Below are 17,126 nucleotides of genomic sequence, written 5' to 3'. Positions count from 1 at the left end.
CCTACAATGTTTTTAGTCTTGAGAAAAAACGAACAAAGTTTTAAAAAAAAGAAGTTTAGTTTAGAAATAAATAACTTTCAACTTCCCTCCAGTAACAAGTTCCTGTACATCACTAAACTGTAGCATTTTAATAAAGGCAAGGTAACACACAGAAAGGAATCTGCTCTTTTTATGTAAATGTTCAAAGTAAATAATAAAGAACAAACAATCTGAACAAAGATCCAGGGATGAATAATATATGTACAACACATGTAGTTTAGAGTGTCTGTCTGTACGTATGTTCCCTCCTGTCTATTCATCAACATGTTTATTTTTGAACAAAAGAGACTGACAGTGAACCAATGTCACCTTCCTGTGTCATCATTGTGCAAATCCTTAATGCTGCTCACTACTCTGGCTGCCGTCCAGCTTCTACAAATAAAAATACAGAAAAGACAAAGATGAATTCAAGTCGACAAAGAACACACTAAGAATGAGGATGAATAGAGACATGAACTTCCTTACTCTCAAATACAATTTTGAAAATGACAAAGAAGATGTGCTACATCTCACAGTAACTCATAAATATAGTATTTATCTGTGCTGGCTTGTTTTATATGAATGAGTGTGTTATATCTAACTTACTGACTGCAAGAGCTGTAATTCTGAGCTGAGTGCCTCTCGCAGAAGCTCCTGCTTTCCTTCTTTATGCATCTCCAGCTCCTCCTTCAGCCTGGTAAACAAATGAAACCTGTGTCAGCTACTGACAGAGCGGAGGGCGGAAAAAAACTTATGAAAGGACAATTTGTAAAGAGAAGCTTCAGCAATTTTCAGCTCTATATATTCAGTTTGAACTTGTTTATGTTGTTTCTTACCCGTGAAAATAAAGTTTGTTTCTTCTTTTATTGTGTTTGTATCACTTTATTTGGTGTTACCTTGCTTTTGTGTTTTATCGCTGAGAAAATACACTTAACTAAATGAGCTAAAGTAAAAACCTAAACCTAAACAAAAACCATTTGATATTCATGCTGATAGTGACAGACAGGGGTAATTTTTTTCCATAACTAAGACAAGATGACTGTGACTATACCAACATGCAATATTGTTGATGAAAAAAGACTAAAATGACAAAAAAGAGGGCACGGAATATTATAGACTGTTTTTTTTCCCTAAATTACAATCCAAACATCCTTTTCACTGGTTGGCATTTGCAGCAGTTTCGTATCCTGTGCTGAATGTGCCGTATCAGGACTACACCAGCACCATGAACGTTAACAGTGACAACAACAGGGCGTGGAGGAAAGAAACAAGCTGATATTTGGGCCCATTTGCGTTACAATGAGGCTGAGAAAAAAACAAACAAACAAATGCATTGCTTTCTCAGAAGGGAAGCAATGTGGCTATAAAATAGCAGTTAAGAATACTACAAACCTGAAAGGACACATTAAGGCTCACAACAAAGAAACTGAGGTAGGTAACATCTTGGTAGTGACTAAAATGACAAAAAATGATGGTTCTGGCTGGACTAGACTGACTGAAATGTTCACTGTAATCTCACAGCTAAAAATGACTAAAATGTCAACAGTTTTCATTGAATAAAACTAAAATAGTTAAAGTTTCTTCTAAAATAAGACTACAATGCCCAGATTTTTAGTCAACTAAAACGGGGTAATGTAAACTAAATATGATAAAAATGAATAACGACATTTGACACATGACTAAGACTACATAAAAAATAGCTGACAACGTTTAACACTAATGACAGAGAACATAAGACACAGAACAGAAATATAACCTAATTAATTAATAGTTGGGTGAAAGCTTTCACATGGTCCTAATAAACAGATTTTGCCAAAAGCCGGATTACTTACGGGATATGTTGCAGGTATACACGCTACAGAAATTCCTGAAAACAACGTTCATAATGGGAATATCCAGGATTAGGGTAATAGTTCAACTAAAATATTTATAATTTTCACAGTAGCCCAATTTCTACAACATACCAGCTGTTAGATTGGGTTGTTTGACAGTTAATATCTGGAATGATTTGTGGTAGGTCAGTGATGTTTAGTGAACACTTGACATGCACATATGTGACCCTAATCCTAACCCCTAACCCTAACCCCTAACCCCAACCCTGGCCTTAACCCTAACCCCTAACCCTAACCCTAACCCTAACCCCTAACCCTAACCCTAACCCTAATCCTAACCCTAACCCTAACCCCAACCCCTAACCCTAATCCTAACCCTAACCCTAGCTACTGAGGCATCTACTGTATGACAGAAGTAACTGAACAGATTGAGGGGTAACCCTGCTAACAAGGCTGGTGTTCTATATTTTTTTTAGCCTCAACAACTCCAATTAAAACACCAAAACCAACAATGTGTTAGTCCATCTCTCAGTATCCTGTATGTGGCACTCAACACAAGGCCAATGGTTCCCACTGAAAACAAAGATAATTTAAAAATGACTCACAAATATACTGTATATTTGATTTAAAAAAGAAAAAGGCACTGTTGCTTTTAGAAGTGTTATTCATTATTATCAGATTTATTCATTATTTGGATACACAGACAATGCTTGTTAGTGAAATCAATTCATTGTTGGTTTTGGTCTTTTCATGGGATTTGTTGATAATGAGAAAAATAAAAAAAATATATCATGTACAAATAATACAAAATGTTTCCAAATTTGTTTTGAGACACCATTGAAAAATGACACAGCCACAGAGGGATGGGTATCAGCATACACAGGGATAATCAACAACAGTTCACTAGACTGATGGGCTGAGTTAAGTGTAGTCCTGCTCTAACAAGCTACAGTCAACACTACAGTAATATGGACTTCATTGATTCTGTATTTGGTAATTCTGTCCCTGCCATGCAGGGGCGAAGGTACACAGGAAGCCCCAAGGGACAAATTACTGAGCACAGAATGGACTGACAGCAATAAATCAAGTTTAGAAATTTGTCTCAGTCTGAAATCATCCGACTGAAGCAAATCTCAAAGGTCAACTGGTAGCTTTGAGGTATGTGACTGCCGGGAAAAATCAAGATGAGGAGGGACAGATACAACCAAACCACTTTGATTATTGCAGCTGTCTTTTAAACATTTTAAGGGACACTTCTTAGTTTGTACCCGGAGTTTAAAGGACATGTCTGGCTATTTTCTATTTTTCTTATCAACAAATCTCACATGAAGACCAAAACTAACAATGAACTTATCTACTTATAAGTAAGTGTGTATCTAAAGCCTGATATAGCTTATTCCTCTGTGCTGTAGACCTCTGTTGTTGTCCAAAAATGATTAAAAACACATCAAGGAGCCACACTGTTGCCCTGATTGACATATATCTTCATTATGAAGAGTTTCCTCATGTTAGCTTGTTTAGAAATGTGTCCAAAGACTAATAACATGCGATCACATTCTCAGTCTCTAGAAAATGCACAGATACTGCAGACAGAACATGGCAATGGTACTTTAAGAGCATCATTATTATACTTCACAGAAAAATTAAGGCAGAGATGGAGGAGAAAGGTTATTATCTCTATTAACAGTCTTAATATTCAAGCAGTACTCATGTCACAATCACTCCTTCAGAATATGTAATAATGTTGGTCATGTGTTTTAAGTACAAAACAAGGGCATTTAATTTGACTGATGATAGCGTGAATATACGTCAGATATTGCCATGAAAGAGAGGATGGGACAAAATACACTTAAGAGTTGAACAGACATATGAACTCACACCACAAAAGAGACTTCTGTTCTTTTGTTTTAGACTACGACAATCAACTTCTGTCTTAAAAAAAAGTCTGCTCTTATGGTGGCAAAGGAAATATTTGACATTATAATTAAATAAAATTGAATTGCTAAGTTCAGTGTGTTTCTGGAAAAAAGCATTTGACTTTTTTGTTATTGAAGCTACCTGATCCACTAGCTGTGATTTAAGTGTTCTAGCAGATGTTTGAAGGTTTTATACAACATTACACATGAATCTATGAGAAGCTTCCTCTATCTTTCTTTTATTGGAAGTTAATGAAACAATAAAACAACAGAGGTGAAATTGCATTTTCACAGCAGTGTCTTAAACTTTACACTGTTCGACGAAACTTACAAATCAGATTTTTCAATCAGCAGAATGACGTCTCTTGCAGTGAGACACTCGGGTTTGACATTTTGGTAATCGTTGGGTTCTGCAGCTTTATATTAGATTTCTGCAAAGTAATGGCATCTTTAAGAGAGCCTTCACAAGTAATGTAGCAGTAATATGTCAATGAAGAAAATCCTCCACATCAAATAATACACACAACTACTAGATCATCATTTACTGACTACTTTATTAAAGGTATCATCCCATTGTGACAGTGAACGATCCTCACTGGCAGCCGCCCTGTTTTGCACACTGAACACTTTTTAAATGACTGTAGCACTCATTCAAATTGACATGCATTCAATTTCCAACAATCAATAAGAGGAGAGTTAAATATGCGTTTTAAAGAGACGCTGCAGTGGTTGAAGACAGGATTGATGGTTTCAATTCAGAATGGATGATCATAAGAATGAGTGAGAGGGGCGCTCTCTCTTCGAAAGCCACATCCTCAGCACTTCCTGAAGCTAATAAGCCCGGGGGGTAAGGGAGGGGGGGTAACGAAGGACCTAGTATGTTTAATGAGGCTGATGGATGAACAAGACATGCTAGCAGCATGCATGATTTAAGGCCAGGCTGGGACAGGGAGGGGGGATGTGGAAAAAGGCACGAGAAGAACATAAAGAGGGAGCATGAGATAGAAAATAAATAAATAAGGATGAGCAAAACATACTGCTAAAAGTGAAGGTGAGTACTATGGCATGTACCTATTTTGTAAATCATCATAGTAAAAGGCTTAAAGAGAGCACTTTTAATTAAATACTGATAAAAACTAGATTAAAAAACTTAAGTCTGGATGTAGATTCGGGCATTTGTTATACACTTCACATTCATAATTACAGTAGAGTAGACATTATCCAAAGTGGTGGCATCAGCAATAACAATGACCCTTCCTTCCTGGAACACTATTGATCTCCAGTCTTTAATTAAATAAAGGAAGTCTCTTTGTGGAGAAACAAGGTGGACCAGTACTCACATACCAGTCATGTTTCAATAGAGGCAACATATAATTCATATTCTCCAACTAATTCATATTTTACTGTGATGAGCAGACACAATGTCGGTGATGTATCTACAAGTTCTTTCTGTTGTTCTCTATTTGTGTTCATTGTTCTATGTTTAGGTGCTTAAATCTAAAGAGATAAGGAATATGTTTTACCTCTTGTCTCTTAAAGGCCCGTGTACCGATGAGCCCACTCTGTTCTGATTAGAGATGTCAGTTTCAGTTAGTTTTGCTTTCAATAGACCGACACCCATTAACTGGTTACTAACCGGTTAATTTTAAAAGGAAAGTTGTGATGTAGCTTTTGCTTGTGAGAGCCAACCAGCGGTTGGTGGTCAGAGCTAGCTTGTCTGCCCTGGTTAGCTTGACTTTTAGCTCATCCTTCTTCACTTCAAAGTGTTTTCATTGTATTTAGTCACAGTGGCTCTTGAGGCTTGAGGTACCTAAGGAGCTCTTTCAATCCCTCGCCCTCTACCAGACTGATTGGCAGCTGGGTGATGGCCTAATAACAAAGAAACAGCTATGTTCTTATTATAGATAGACTGTAGGATTAGCATGCTAGGCTAACAGTCCGTCAGCTGTGTGGCTTTAGCCATGAAGTCTTTCACAAACACACAAACACCATGAACACACCTGACACCTGCCCAAAATGATGCTGTTAAACCAGAGACATTGCAGCTACACAGTCTATGGGCTATATACAACACAGCACGGCTATGCTAACAATGCTAGCCATGCTAACTAGCTGCTAGACACCGTGCAGGCTGGTAAAATGGATCAGTGTCAGTATCGGAGACTCTGTGTGAGATGTGTTTTTAAAACTTATTTGAGGGCTGCGCTCACTCTCAGTCCTGTGAGGTGCCAAAATTGGCACATGAACAACGTGAAGTAACAAGTTCAACCCTTGTATGCAAATGAACTTATAGACTGACACGCATAACTGGTCAAAAATATTCTTGGTGGTTAATCGAGTAACGGTTAACAGTTGACATCCCTTGTTCTAACTGGCCAGCTTGGGAGTTACGTAAACAAACAATAGTAGTAGGAGTCCTTTACTTGAAATGGAACCTTCTCAAATACATTCATACATGTTCAAACCTGAATCTGATGCAAAATATCTGAGTGGACAACAAAAACAACCCATCCAAAAACTGCAGCGAAAAATATATTGCAAAAGCATTTGTGGGCATGTGCAAACAATCTGATGTCATTATAAAGAGGAAGTAGAGGTGACTTTGCAAACAGAGCAGGCTGAAGCCCTGACTTTTGACTTTCAGGGAGTATTTTTACAAATGTTCACCTCAAGTTTTGGAACTTTGACCATATTTAACATAAATATCTAACATCATAAAGAGTATAAAAATGACAGAAAATCACAAAAAGCATGTTATGTCCCCTTTAAAAGTTTCCTGTGAGCTGAAAGTCAGTAGTGTTAACTACTGTGTGTTCTCTATTTTTTTGTGCCTCAAATGTCTCTCCAAGACGTCACTAGAGCTCTAAGATAAGTGAGTTACAAAGACTTGTGCAGTTGATGTATTATCGATGTTCTGCATTAGTGTACTGACTTAGGGCAGATACAGTGTTCTACATGGCAACATCATGCTGCTGTTATTAGTAACATTATGATGGAAAATACATGTTTAATAGAAAACATGTATTGTATGTATAATCATACTTTGAAAGATATTACATATATAATATATAAACTCAGTTAATGGTATAAGGCGGGGGTCGGCAACCCGCGGCTCTATCAATCCTCTGCCCTGGCTCCCTGTGGCTTTGAAACAAAACATCAATAAATAATGGCTATTTAATATTAATTTATTTTATTTTATTTAGTTAGTTTATTTTAATGTAATGGTTGATATTTTGGAGAGTTAGGTGATCTTGTAATATAAAAATAAAACTTGTTTTAATATTTTGTCGATCAAAATATACGTCACCTGCCAGGCCGTTGCCGGGCAACAAGCAAGTGCATTTTTTGAGCGGTCTACTCCCGGTAAGCTAACGATGGAAAAATCCAAAAAAAGAAAGATTTCTGATGAAAATAGAACTTTTAATGCTTCATGGACAGATTTATTTGCTTTTACTGTTGACGAGAATGGTTCACCTGTTTATGTTACACCTGATTTTTTAACATGCTGCTTCTGATCATCTGATCATTGAGGTACATCGTACACCCACACAGGTTGGAGTTTTGCATAACATATCTTAAAACTATCTTAATGACCTGTAAAGCAGATTTATGATTAAAAATACTCCTGACCTTAATGACAGTGCTGAGCGTATCACTATTATATCTGCAAAATATTATATTCTTAAAAAAAACTTTAAAAAAATCATTGTACATATGGCAGAATAGACACAAGAACTCCTAGAAATGTGTGTTACCTAAACTAAAGCATTTAGTCAGTCTGTAATGGCGTACAGGTTGTCCATAACATAGTCGACAAACTAACTAGCAAAAATATGTTTTCCCTTAAAATATCAAAAAAGTTGTTAATGCTGAATGAATGAATATTTTAACTGAAACCACTGATTGTTCTATTGAGAAAATTGTATTGTACGTTTTTGTTTATGCGAAATATGTACCCCTAATTAGATATTCACTCATAAGTGTAATGTAACTATAAGTGGTGTAATTGTTATTTTAGGGATCAAACAGATTTTACGGCTCCAGGTGGGTTTTATTTGGTGGGAAACGGGCTCTTTGTACGCTGAAGGTTGCTGACCTGACTGGTAGAAGGACTTTCTCTGTGTGCTGTATGATTTTTTTTCCCAGTTAAAGTATAATGGATAACTCTCCTAAAACCAAACTGTATTTATTTGTTGGTAAGTCTGCTGATAAACATCCAGTGTAAATCTTTAACTCTCCGCCTCTCATTCATTTTGCCTTACAAACCTCCCTGCATCAATCACATTAGCCTCCTTTTCTTTTTTTCCCCCCACTTGTTGACTGAATGAAATACACTGCAGATCAAAGCCTTAATTAAGCAAAATGGTCTTAATGCTCTGTTATTTACACTTCTAGATCTGGACTCCAGCCAGCAGAATACACAGAGAGAGAAACACAGACGAGAGAGCTGAGCCTATCGGTTTATTCAGCACTTCTCACAGTATGATTCAGTTCTACTTCTTGTAAATAACACATTCTGTCAAACGGGAGCTTGCAGAACGCTGCATTGTATTGTGATGTCAACGGTGTGATTCTTTCTTCTGTCCTTTTCCTAAGTGCATCACAAGAGAGACCAACTATCGGTGCTACTCCTGAGTCCTGGGGCCACGTGCATAAAACTCTGTGTAGATTCATGACTATTTGCATATGAAATATGTAAATATTCCTTTCGTCAGATTTATACAACTGTGCGAATGCGTGCTTCTGTTCTATAAATCTCAGTCATTGAGGAACTGGGCGCACGTGCAATGAAACGAATGGGAAAGAAGACGTGCAGTTTCACCAATTGTGAGGTCTTCCAACAGCCAGAACAGCTGTCATCACGTGCGGCTGTGCGGCTCTTTACACAGTCCATGTTATTAATTAATCATACGGACCTGTAAACCGTCGGCGGCGGTGATATCTCAGAAATGTAATCAATGATTAGTTTGTAGCGCTCGTATCTAAACTGACTATACAAGGCTTGACACAAGTAAGGATGAAATAAAAGTATATTAACAGCATACATACATAAAATTAATTACACAAAAGTAACTAATCAATGTTACTTTAATAAATGTACCTTTGATTGTCACATCACTCTCAAATCATGTGTCAGCTGGTTTTAAGACTGCGTGAGGTGTGCACATTTTTGTAAATACCAGTTTATGTGCAGGAAACGGCGTATGCATGCATGGTTTTTGTGCGTACGTGTGGTTTATGCACGAGGCCTGTGGTGAGGAGAGGAGAGCGGTTGTACTTTTGTAAACTGTCCCTCTGGCAGCCTTCACAAAACACAAAACACTCAACTAATTAAACATCACAGCTACTCAGCAAGGAATATTTATAATATCAGAAAGCTTGAAAAAAAAAAAAGCCTTAGAGAAATAAAAAACATTTTTTGTGAGCTGCTAAATAGCTTACAGCTCCTTTGTGTTTTGTTTGCTTTTATTTCCCCCGCAGCATTTACTGTTAATTCTTTTGTGTTTTATTAGGATTATATTTGTGACATAATGTAATTAGGAGTAAATCAGAGTATACTGTGTCTGTGTGTCCAAATATATAAATCCTCCTCAGCATCCAGACGGTTGATAATCACTCACCGTAGACAGGTGCTGTCAGTGAGAGGTTTCTGACTGACAAACAGGCTCTCTGCTCTCAGAGATTCTGTCATTGCTTCGGCTTCACTCAGCTGCCCGTCCAAGTCTGTAGTCAAGAGTAATAAATCAAACACAAAATGATTTCCCTCGAAACAAGACAGACACACACTGTAGGTGCATTGTTCAGACATATGCTGGGATAGAAAAAAAAAACAGAAATAGGATGGAGTACAGTAAAATCTTCTCCACCACCACCGTCACCGTAGAGATGTTCTTGAACAAGGTGCTTACTGTACAGAGCTGCATTCAGACCAACATTATGACTGCATTAAAAAACTCCCTATTCATTTCAATGAGACCACTACGTTGGTACAGTGTTGGTCCTGACAGAGAGGGCAAAAAATTGTACAATTGACAAAAAAGATGAACCCGGCTCAACTTTTTTCCAATCATCCATTGATCAATCAAATAGGTACAAGTACACATTCCTAGTAGAGTATTTTGTAACTTGTATTCAGTGTAATCTCTCGTTTTCCTCGCAGTTCTCAAGACAGACGATAAAATGATTGTTGTGATAACTTTCTAGAATTGTAAAATACTGTCTCATAGTATTATAAACTCACTGTGCAGTGATTTGGACTCTGATAAGCCTTTAAACTCATGGATTTATGACTCAAATGGGACTTCCTGGATAGTATATCATCTTTTAAACACTACCTGTACACCAGTGTAGTTTCTTGCATTTTTTAAATGTGCTAACGTGGCCTAAGTGTGTGTTACCTTTTAACACTAATTAAAAACATTTTTCACATCATCAGTGAGCTGTCTTCTAACCTATAGTAGTCATGAAGCCAGAAATGATCATACATACTTTATGTTCAACATCTGGGATCAAGATACAACCTCTTTGGCAGCTTGGTTGAATTTTCAACATAGAGTTTGCTTGGCTTCAGGTAGGTTTTTAGAAGACTGGTCTTTATTTCAGAGATGCATGAACAGCTCTGATTGTCTTCAAACAGAAGACGTTGGAAAACTGATGGCTCGCTGCAGGCAGTGTAAATGGATTTGGAACAAAAAAATCTGCATCACAAAGGCGGCTTATAAAACTAGTATTACAGCAAAAGAAATCCAAAAATGACAAACATTGGCCTGTTGGAGGAATTTACAGTGCAACCATCCCAAAAAATCCTCAGTCAACAGTGAGTTGGTGATGTAAAAAGCGTGGCAGTTTTGCATGTGCTCCTTCAGATCTGCATTTATCAGACATGAAGTCAACTTTTTACCTTTCCAGATGTTTTGTAGGTCTTGCAACTGGAGCTGCAGTGCTCTCTTCTCCTCCTGCATGGAGCTCATGTGACTGTTCTTCTGGCTCATGAGCTCCATCTCTGATTATTGAGGAGGACAAGAACAAGTTAGGCATCAAGAATCATGGTGTAATAATCACCTGTTGGCCTGAACTATGTAGTACATTTATACTGGCACTGCTCAGTGAAGGAACATTTTTTTCAAAGGTGCAATGTGGGCATTTTTGAATACACACATATCTGTACAAACAATCAGAGACTAGAGTTCCCAAGTCAAAGTCAACTATATTGTCAATTCTGCCATATGTACAGGACATATAGAGGATCAAAGTGAAGTCGTTGATCGCAAAGTAATGAAAAAAACATTACAATTACATCAAAATTTTTCATTAAAAGTTGCTAGGCTTAAAAAATACAATAAACTGCTCTTCTATAAACCATTAATAATGTAATTTCTTTACAAATACTCACCACATAACAAATGTTGTTTACAAATACACTTTCTAATGTCTTGTTCTTTTCCTAAGTTTGCCTTTAAGAAGTCTTCAAACTGCATTTTATTTTAAAAATCTAAACTTTTCTTTGGCGAGACATTCAGTATGTCTAAAAACCTTAAGTTTTTGATATTTTTTTTTACTTTCATCATTAATTATTTTACCACACACATACATTAGTGGTGATGTCTCGTTAGTGCAGTGGAGGAGCCTGAGCTGCACAGAATTTTAATCTCATAATCAAATGAGGAACTTTACACCTCAAGTTTGCAAGGACACAAAGTAAATCAAGACAATCTCTACTGAGTTTAATACACAGCTACATTTAAGTGTCTGGGAAACTGATATTAGTCAGTTAGTTTATTTATAAGTCTTCAACAAGTCTTCAACCCCAAATCTTTTTCTTTAAGTTCATGCCAGACTTTGTGCACATTTTTATGATTTATTTTAGCTTATTAAAGACTCCAGATGGATGCTATTTAAACATGATTTTAGATTTTGAATATTTTTTTTTAGTATTTTTCCAATATGATAAAATGTTTTCTTTCCAAAACCTGTAATGAATGTCAGTATTGATCTTCATCTCAGTTTTACATTCAGTCTATATCCACATTCTGTAAATCAGAACCAGACGCTTTCTGAAATCAAACTCTCTATTTCATCTCTGTGTCAGCATGTCTGGGACCATCATAAAAACAGTTCTACTTATTACCGCTTACTTCATCTACGTAATGCTATATAATACACCAAAGAAATAACCAATAATTTTAAAAATGAGCAGCCACATCTGCATTATATAACATCTGTCTACTGTGACAACACGACAATAAATAGTCTTTTATGACCTTTGTATAATGACTCCACCTCCTTCTCCAGGTTCAGGATCTCAGTGTGTGTTTGGCTCTCGAACACTGTCTCTCTGTTTCCTCGGAGACTGAAGTCACTGTTGAACCGTGAGATCTCCTGAAGGAAGTTTTCCTGTTCTTCTTTAGACTCCTTCTTTATCTCGGCCTGATATGAATAGACAGACCGATGGTGAATACTCCCAACAATAATACTAACACAACAGCCTCTAATGCTACAACTACTGCTATTACTACTACTATTATTCATATCAATAATACAGTTTTAACCTAATCTTTATCTCTAAGGCAATGGATTACAGTATTAACAAAGATTTGTGCAATGTTTCAGATTTCGGTGGGTTTTTGTCCTTTCCTACCTCGCTATAGTGCTCACTGTGCTTTATTATGCACCATTGTGTTTCAAAACATAATCAGAGAGGAAGGGAAGCAACTTTGGGTTGTGGGGGCTTATAATATGATCAATGAGTGAATCCCTTGAGATTAAAATTTGCTTTTTTGTTATGTGCCTATTCATTTTTGCTATTAATTGGTTTCAAAGGCAAGAATATGCTGTTTTCTGGGGTTTTTTATGTCATTTTAAACCTAATTTAAGTTGGCTTTTGACTGTTGGTCGGCAAAGGCATTTAAGAGATTTCAACCTGGGAAATTCAGATGGACACTTGTTTTTGACATTTTCTAGAATAACTGATCTTTAAATTAAAAAAAAAAAAAATTAACAGATTTATTGACTATGACATGACATACAGTTTGTTTTTGATAGACATTAAAAAATGTGTCTGGAAATCTCTATAATGCGATAAAAACTGCACAGTTGGAGTAAAAAAAGCTGCTGTTCAGACATACAATTTTAACCTGTGTAAACATGTACAGTATACAGTCTAGGGATGTGCAGAGAGCCCAGTATTTGTATTTGTATCTGTATTTGTTGAGGCAGCAAAAATGATTTGTATTTGTATTTGTATTCAAATAAAAGTGGAAATAGGCTTAAAAATCCTGTTTTTGTTTTTATTACCTTTACAATTTTAGAAAATTAAAGATGAAAATTAAAGTGATTAGGGTTAGGGTTGTTTTGTTTTTTTCTTCCCAAAAACAAATAATTTTAAAAATATTTGTATGAAACAAATAAATAAAAAAAAACCTCACTATTTGTGCTTTGCCGAATAACGTATTTGTATTCAGGCACACCCCTAATACAGTCTACGAAGTTTAGACTATTACACATAACCAGTATGATATGTGATGTAAATACTGATTCAGGGTTCAACCGACTAGCTGCTCCTCGAGTTGGCTCTTCTGACAGAGCAGCTCCTCAATTTGCTTCGACATCTGGTCTTCACATTTCTTCATCAAATCACGCTGCAGCTTCATTGCGGACAACCGCTGAGCCTGGAGCACAAATAAATGAGCGGTAAGTTAAGATACACGATCTGACAGACAGATGTACAGAGAAGGAGATGCATTACTGACGCGTTACATGTGAGAGATACGATACTGATCCCAGAGGAGGAGGAATGAGATGGGATGAAAGTTCTGATGGAGAAGATGGAGAGCTGGCGCAATCATTATATGTAGGCTACTGCACATAATAAATAAAGATAAATTACATAAAACTCTCTAACTACTATTAAAAACCTGTTTGTCTGGATTTCTTTTTCAACACATCTATATATATCATTCACTTTCAAACTTTTCTTATTTACTTCCTATTGCCTCTTCATCCTGTGTGATCATACCGCACACCACAAAAGAAAGGAAATTACAGTGTATAATTACAGCCAAATTACAGTATATAAGAAGGCAAATTCATGGAGAAAGCTCTTCAAAGTTGCCTCAGGCATGACTTAAGGTACAATTTTCAAGTCTGTTACTTGAGCTGTCAAGGAGCAAGTGAGTTCATTGTTTCTCACATGGTAGTGGAGGAGTGCGGTTCATTTTCAACGGGCACAATCAGCTTCCCAGTTTTGTAAGCACTGTAATTATCTTAAGACAGCTTTTATAAATGGTAAGACATTACATCATATAGGCTATAAATCCCCTGTGCTGTACACAGCCTGCATATCTGTAAAATGTACACAGTTTCATTCTAAAAGGTCAAAAAAGGTTTCTCTGTCATTTGTTTTCAGGCAGATAATACTGAGACAGACACAGTGTTGTGTTAAGCAACTGTTCTAATTTGGCCCTAGTAATTTGCTCTTTTGATCTGATGTGCACTTTTACAAGCACAGGAAGATGTTGGCAATATTTCTGAAATGTCAACGAGCCTGCCTTCGACATCATATCTCACACATGCTAAAAGGTTTCACTAATGTTATCCGGTGGAAATTAGCCATTGATTTTACAGTGGCACTCGCGATCGATCCTTTGCGCTGTTGATCAAACCAATGGGAGAGATTAAGTGTTTTAAATCATAAAGCAAATCAGCTCATCAATATGCCAATATGCACTTCTTCACCTCATGTGTCAATGCCACTCATATTGTATGCTGCTTCAAGGTAAAGCTATTATCACTGTTGTTGTTTCCCTGTTTTTATTATTTTAGTTTTTTCCATTATATTTTTCAAAGGAGTTACCTTTATGCAGTTACAATATATAAAAAGACATTGATAAATTGTCTCATTTTGTTAATGTGCTCCATTGGATGAACAGTCAAATGACATATTTCACCATTAACACCATAAACAATATTGGAGAATATTAACCATTACTTCAAATATCACGTCACTGTCCCTTGCGCAACAATCCAACATGAGCACTTATCTAGAGTTCAAAGTCAAACTGAATGGTATGCCACCATGAAAATTAGGGCTGGGCGATAAGGACAAAATCAAATATCACGATATTTTTAACTGAATACCTCAATATCAATATTGTGACAATACTGTAGGGATGACTATTGGTGCTTTCACAAAATATTTACACAATGATATTTTTGATAAATAATCACCTGTGATGTGGATATAGCTAATGATTAAGTGGGTAAAGGCAAATAATAGAATAGCTAGAACAGTCTGGCAAGTTCAGAAAATTACATTATTTTATTTTAATGCAGCCTTTAAAACCAGGACGATATCTAGTCTAATATCACAATATTGATATAGGCTAATATCTATATATTGCCCAGCACTAATGCAAATGAGTACCAGGCTGTGCAAACATTAGATTGCTCTATAATTAATCTACCATCAAACAGCCAACAGCCACGCCACTTGTGCACACCAGCTTACAATGAAATCTACCGAAATAGATGAAAACCTACAAACTTGCTATTACAACAAGTCAAATAATACTTGGCAAAACCTGTTGAAACCGACTACATCCACTCAGGTCCACTAAAAACGTTTAAAATACTTTAAATTCTATTAAAACCTACTTCAGAGCAGCATTTTGTATCACACACCCATTAACATTGTAACAGCACTCAAAAGCAGCTTGACCAAATAGGCTAATTATTGTGTGTTAAAAAACACAGTGTTTTGTATTATGGATACTTCTCAAACCACAAAATCTATTTATAATTAACATAATACAGTTGAAAACACAAACTGTGACATGATAATTGGATAAGTTAAGGAATTTAACCTCACCTTCACATCCAGTTCCTCGCTGGTCGTCTCATACTTGTCTGTGGCGGCCTTGATCTTCTCATTGCATCTGATGATGGCTACTTTAACTGTAAAATACACAACATAGGGCCTAACCATAAGTATATAACCCACTAATACACACAACAACCCATCATAAATCAGCATTTGTTATGTCAGTATGACTTCAGGGAGTTCAGAAGCTGTGAGTTAACCATTTTCTGCTAACCTAGCTAGCTAGCAGTGTAGCTAGCTAGTCTTGTAGCGTTAGCTTACAGCTCAACCTACTACTTAGCTTAGTGTCACTAAGCAAGCATCCTCACCTTCTTTGAATTTTTGTGTTTGCTCAGTTAACTGTTGTTCAGTTAAAAGGATTTGTTGAAAGAGCGTGTCCAAACTCATATTGGAGTTAGTGTCTCAACTTAAACAAAATAGTAAGCTAACCACTTCTACATAAAGGTAACTAAAAGCCACTTTCATCTGTAACTCAGTTACTCAGTAAGCTAACGTTAGCTATGACGCACTTGTTCGTGTCTGCTTTGTAATTGCTTAGCCTATAACATAAGCTAACAGTTACATGTTACTATTTATATATTGATAATAGTTCGAAAGAGCTACAACATTAACTGATGAAGTCTTTTTCCTAACAAGTGAAAAACAACTGTCAAAAAATAGCTTACATTATTAAATTAATGCAGCCGACTGTACATTTTTGATGCTGTATGAATTTGTGGATGACATATCATCACCACATTAAAGAAAACATTACTTTCTCTTATTTCTTTGATCACAACAGAAGAATTAGAGAAAACACACATTCCTTAAAAAAAAGAAGAAAAAGGGGTAAAGATGCATGTGAGAGAACATGTCGGTAAGAAGATAATGACTCGAGGTCTGTTTCAAGGGCTAATCCTTGTTCCTCATATCAAACATAAAAAGACAATTATCTGTGTTAATGAGTTCAATAACTCTTCATAAGAGCTTCAATAATTCATTTGCTCCCAGATCGTCAGACATCTATAATGAATAACGAGTGGTGGAAGAAGTATTTAGATCCTTTACTTAAGAAAAAGTATCAATACAGCATTGTAAAAAAATAAAAAATAAAAGTCCTGCATGAAAAATCCTACTTATAAGAAAAAGTACACAAGTATTAGCAGCAAAATGTAAAAGTAGCGGTTTGGTCCCTCTGACTGATATATTATTATATATGACATCATTAGATTATTAATACTGGATTGAAACATGTATTGAAATGAAAGCATGTGAGAAGTTTAGAGGGAAAAATCACTATTTGGTGGAGCTGTTAACAACTCATAGACATCTGAAATGTGACCCCGACTAAACACTGCTTTTTGTAAAATGTCAACAGCCAAAAAGGTTGGAAACCACTAGTTTAACAATGTGTTAAAAATGTGTTTAAAAGCTTGTTATATTATCCATTGTGTCAAATCTTCATCTCAAAAGTAACTAAAGCTGTCAAATAAATGTAGT

The 17,126-nt window shown here is 36.2% G+C and overlaps 1 protein-coding gene across 3 annotated transcripts; it reads right to left on the bottom strand.

The window, feature by feature from the left end:
* Positions 1 to 244: 244 nt before the first annotated feature.
* Positions 245 to 16,390, bottom strand: ccdc172 (coiled-coil domain containing 172). 3 transcript variants are annotated; one of them, XM_067610642.1, is made up of 8 exons: positions 15,956 to 16,384; positions 15,636 to 15,721; positions 13,321 to 13,437; positions 12,031 to 12,196; positions 10,671 to 10,772; positions 9,391 to 9,493; positions 625 to 712; positions 245 to 411 (listed from the first exon to the last, which is right to left on the bottom strand). In XM_067610642.1, exons 1-8 carry the CDS (start codon positions 16,032 to 16,034, stop codon positions 376 to 378), a joined length of 777 nt encoding a protein of 258 aa, XP_067466743.1. In that variant the 5' UTR covers positions 16,035 to 16,384; the 3' UTR covers positions 245 to 375. The 3 variants fall into 3 exon arrangements, with proteins under 3 accessions (XP_067466743.1, XP_067466744.1, XP_067466742.1); XM_067610643.1 differs by lacking the exon at positions 245 to 411 and having other exon boundaries at positions 687 to 739; positions 15,956 to 16,387; XM_067610641.1 differs by lacking the exons at positions 245 to 411; positions 625 to 712 and adding an exon at positions 7,981 to 8,360 and having other exon boundaries at positions 15,956 to 16,390.
* Positions 16,391 to 17,126: the final 736 nt, after the last annotated feature.

This window comes from Thunnus thynnus, chromosome 14 (assembly GCF_963924715.1).
Source record: "Thunnus thynnus chromosome 14, fThuThy2.1, whole genome shotgun sequence".
Taxonomy (NCBI): Eukaryota; Metazoa; Chordata; class Actinopteri; order Scombriformes; family Scombridae; genus Thunnus; species Thunnus thynnus.
Note: the sequence above shows the minus strand (reverse complement) of the source record. Positions and strands in the feature narration are given on the sequence as shown.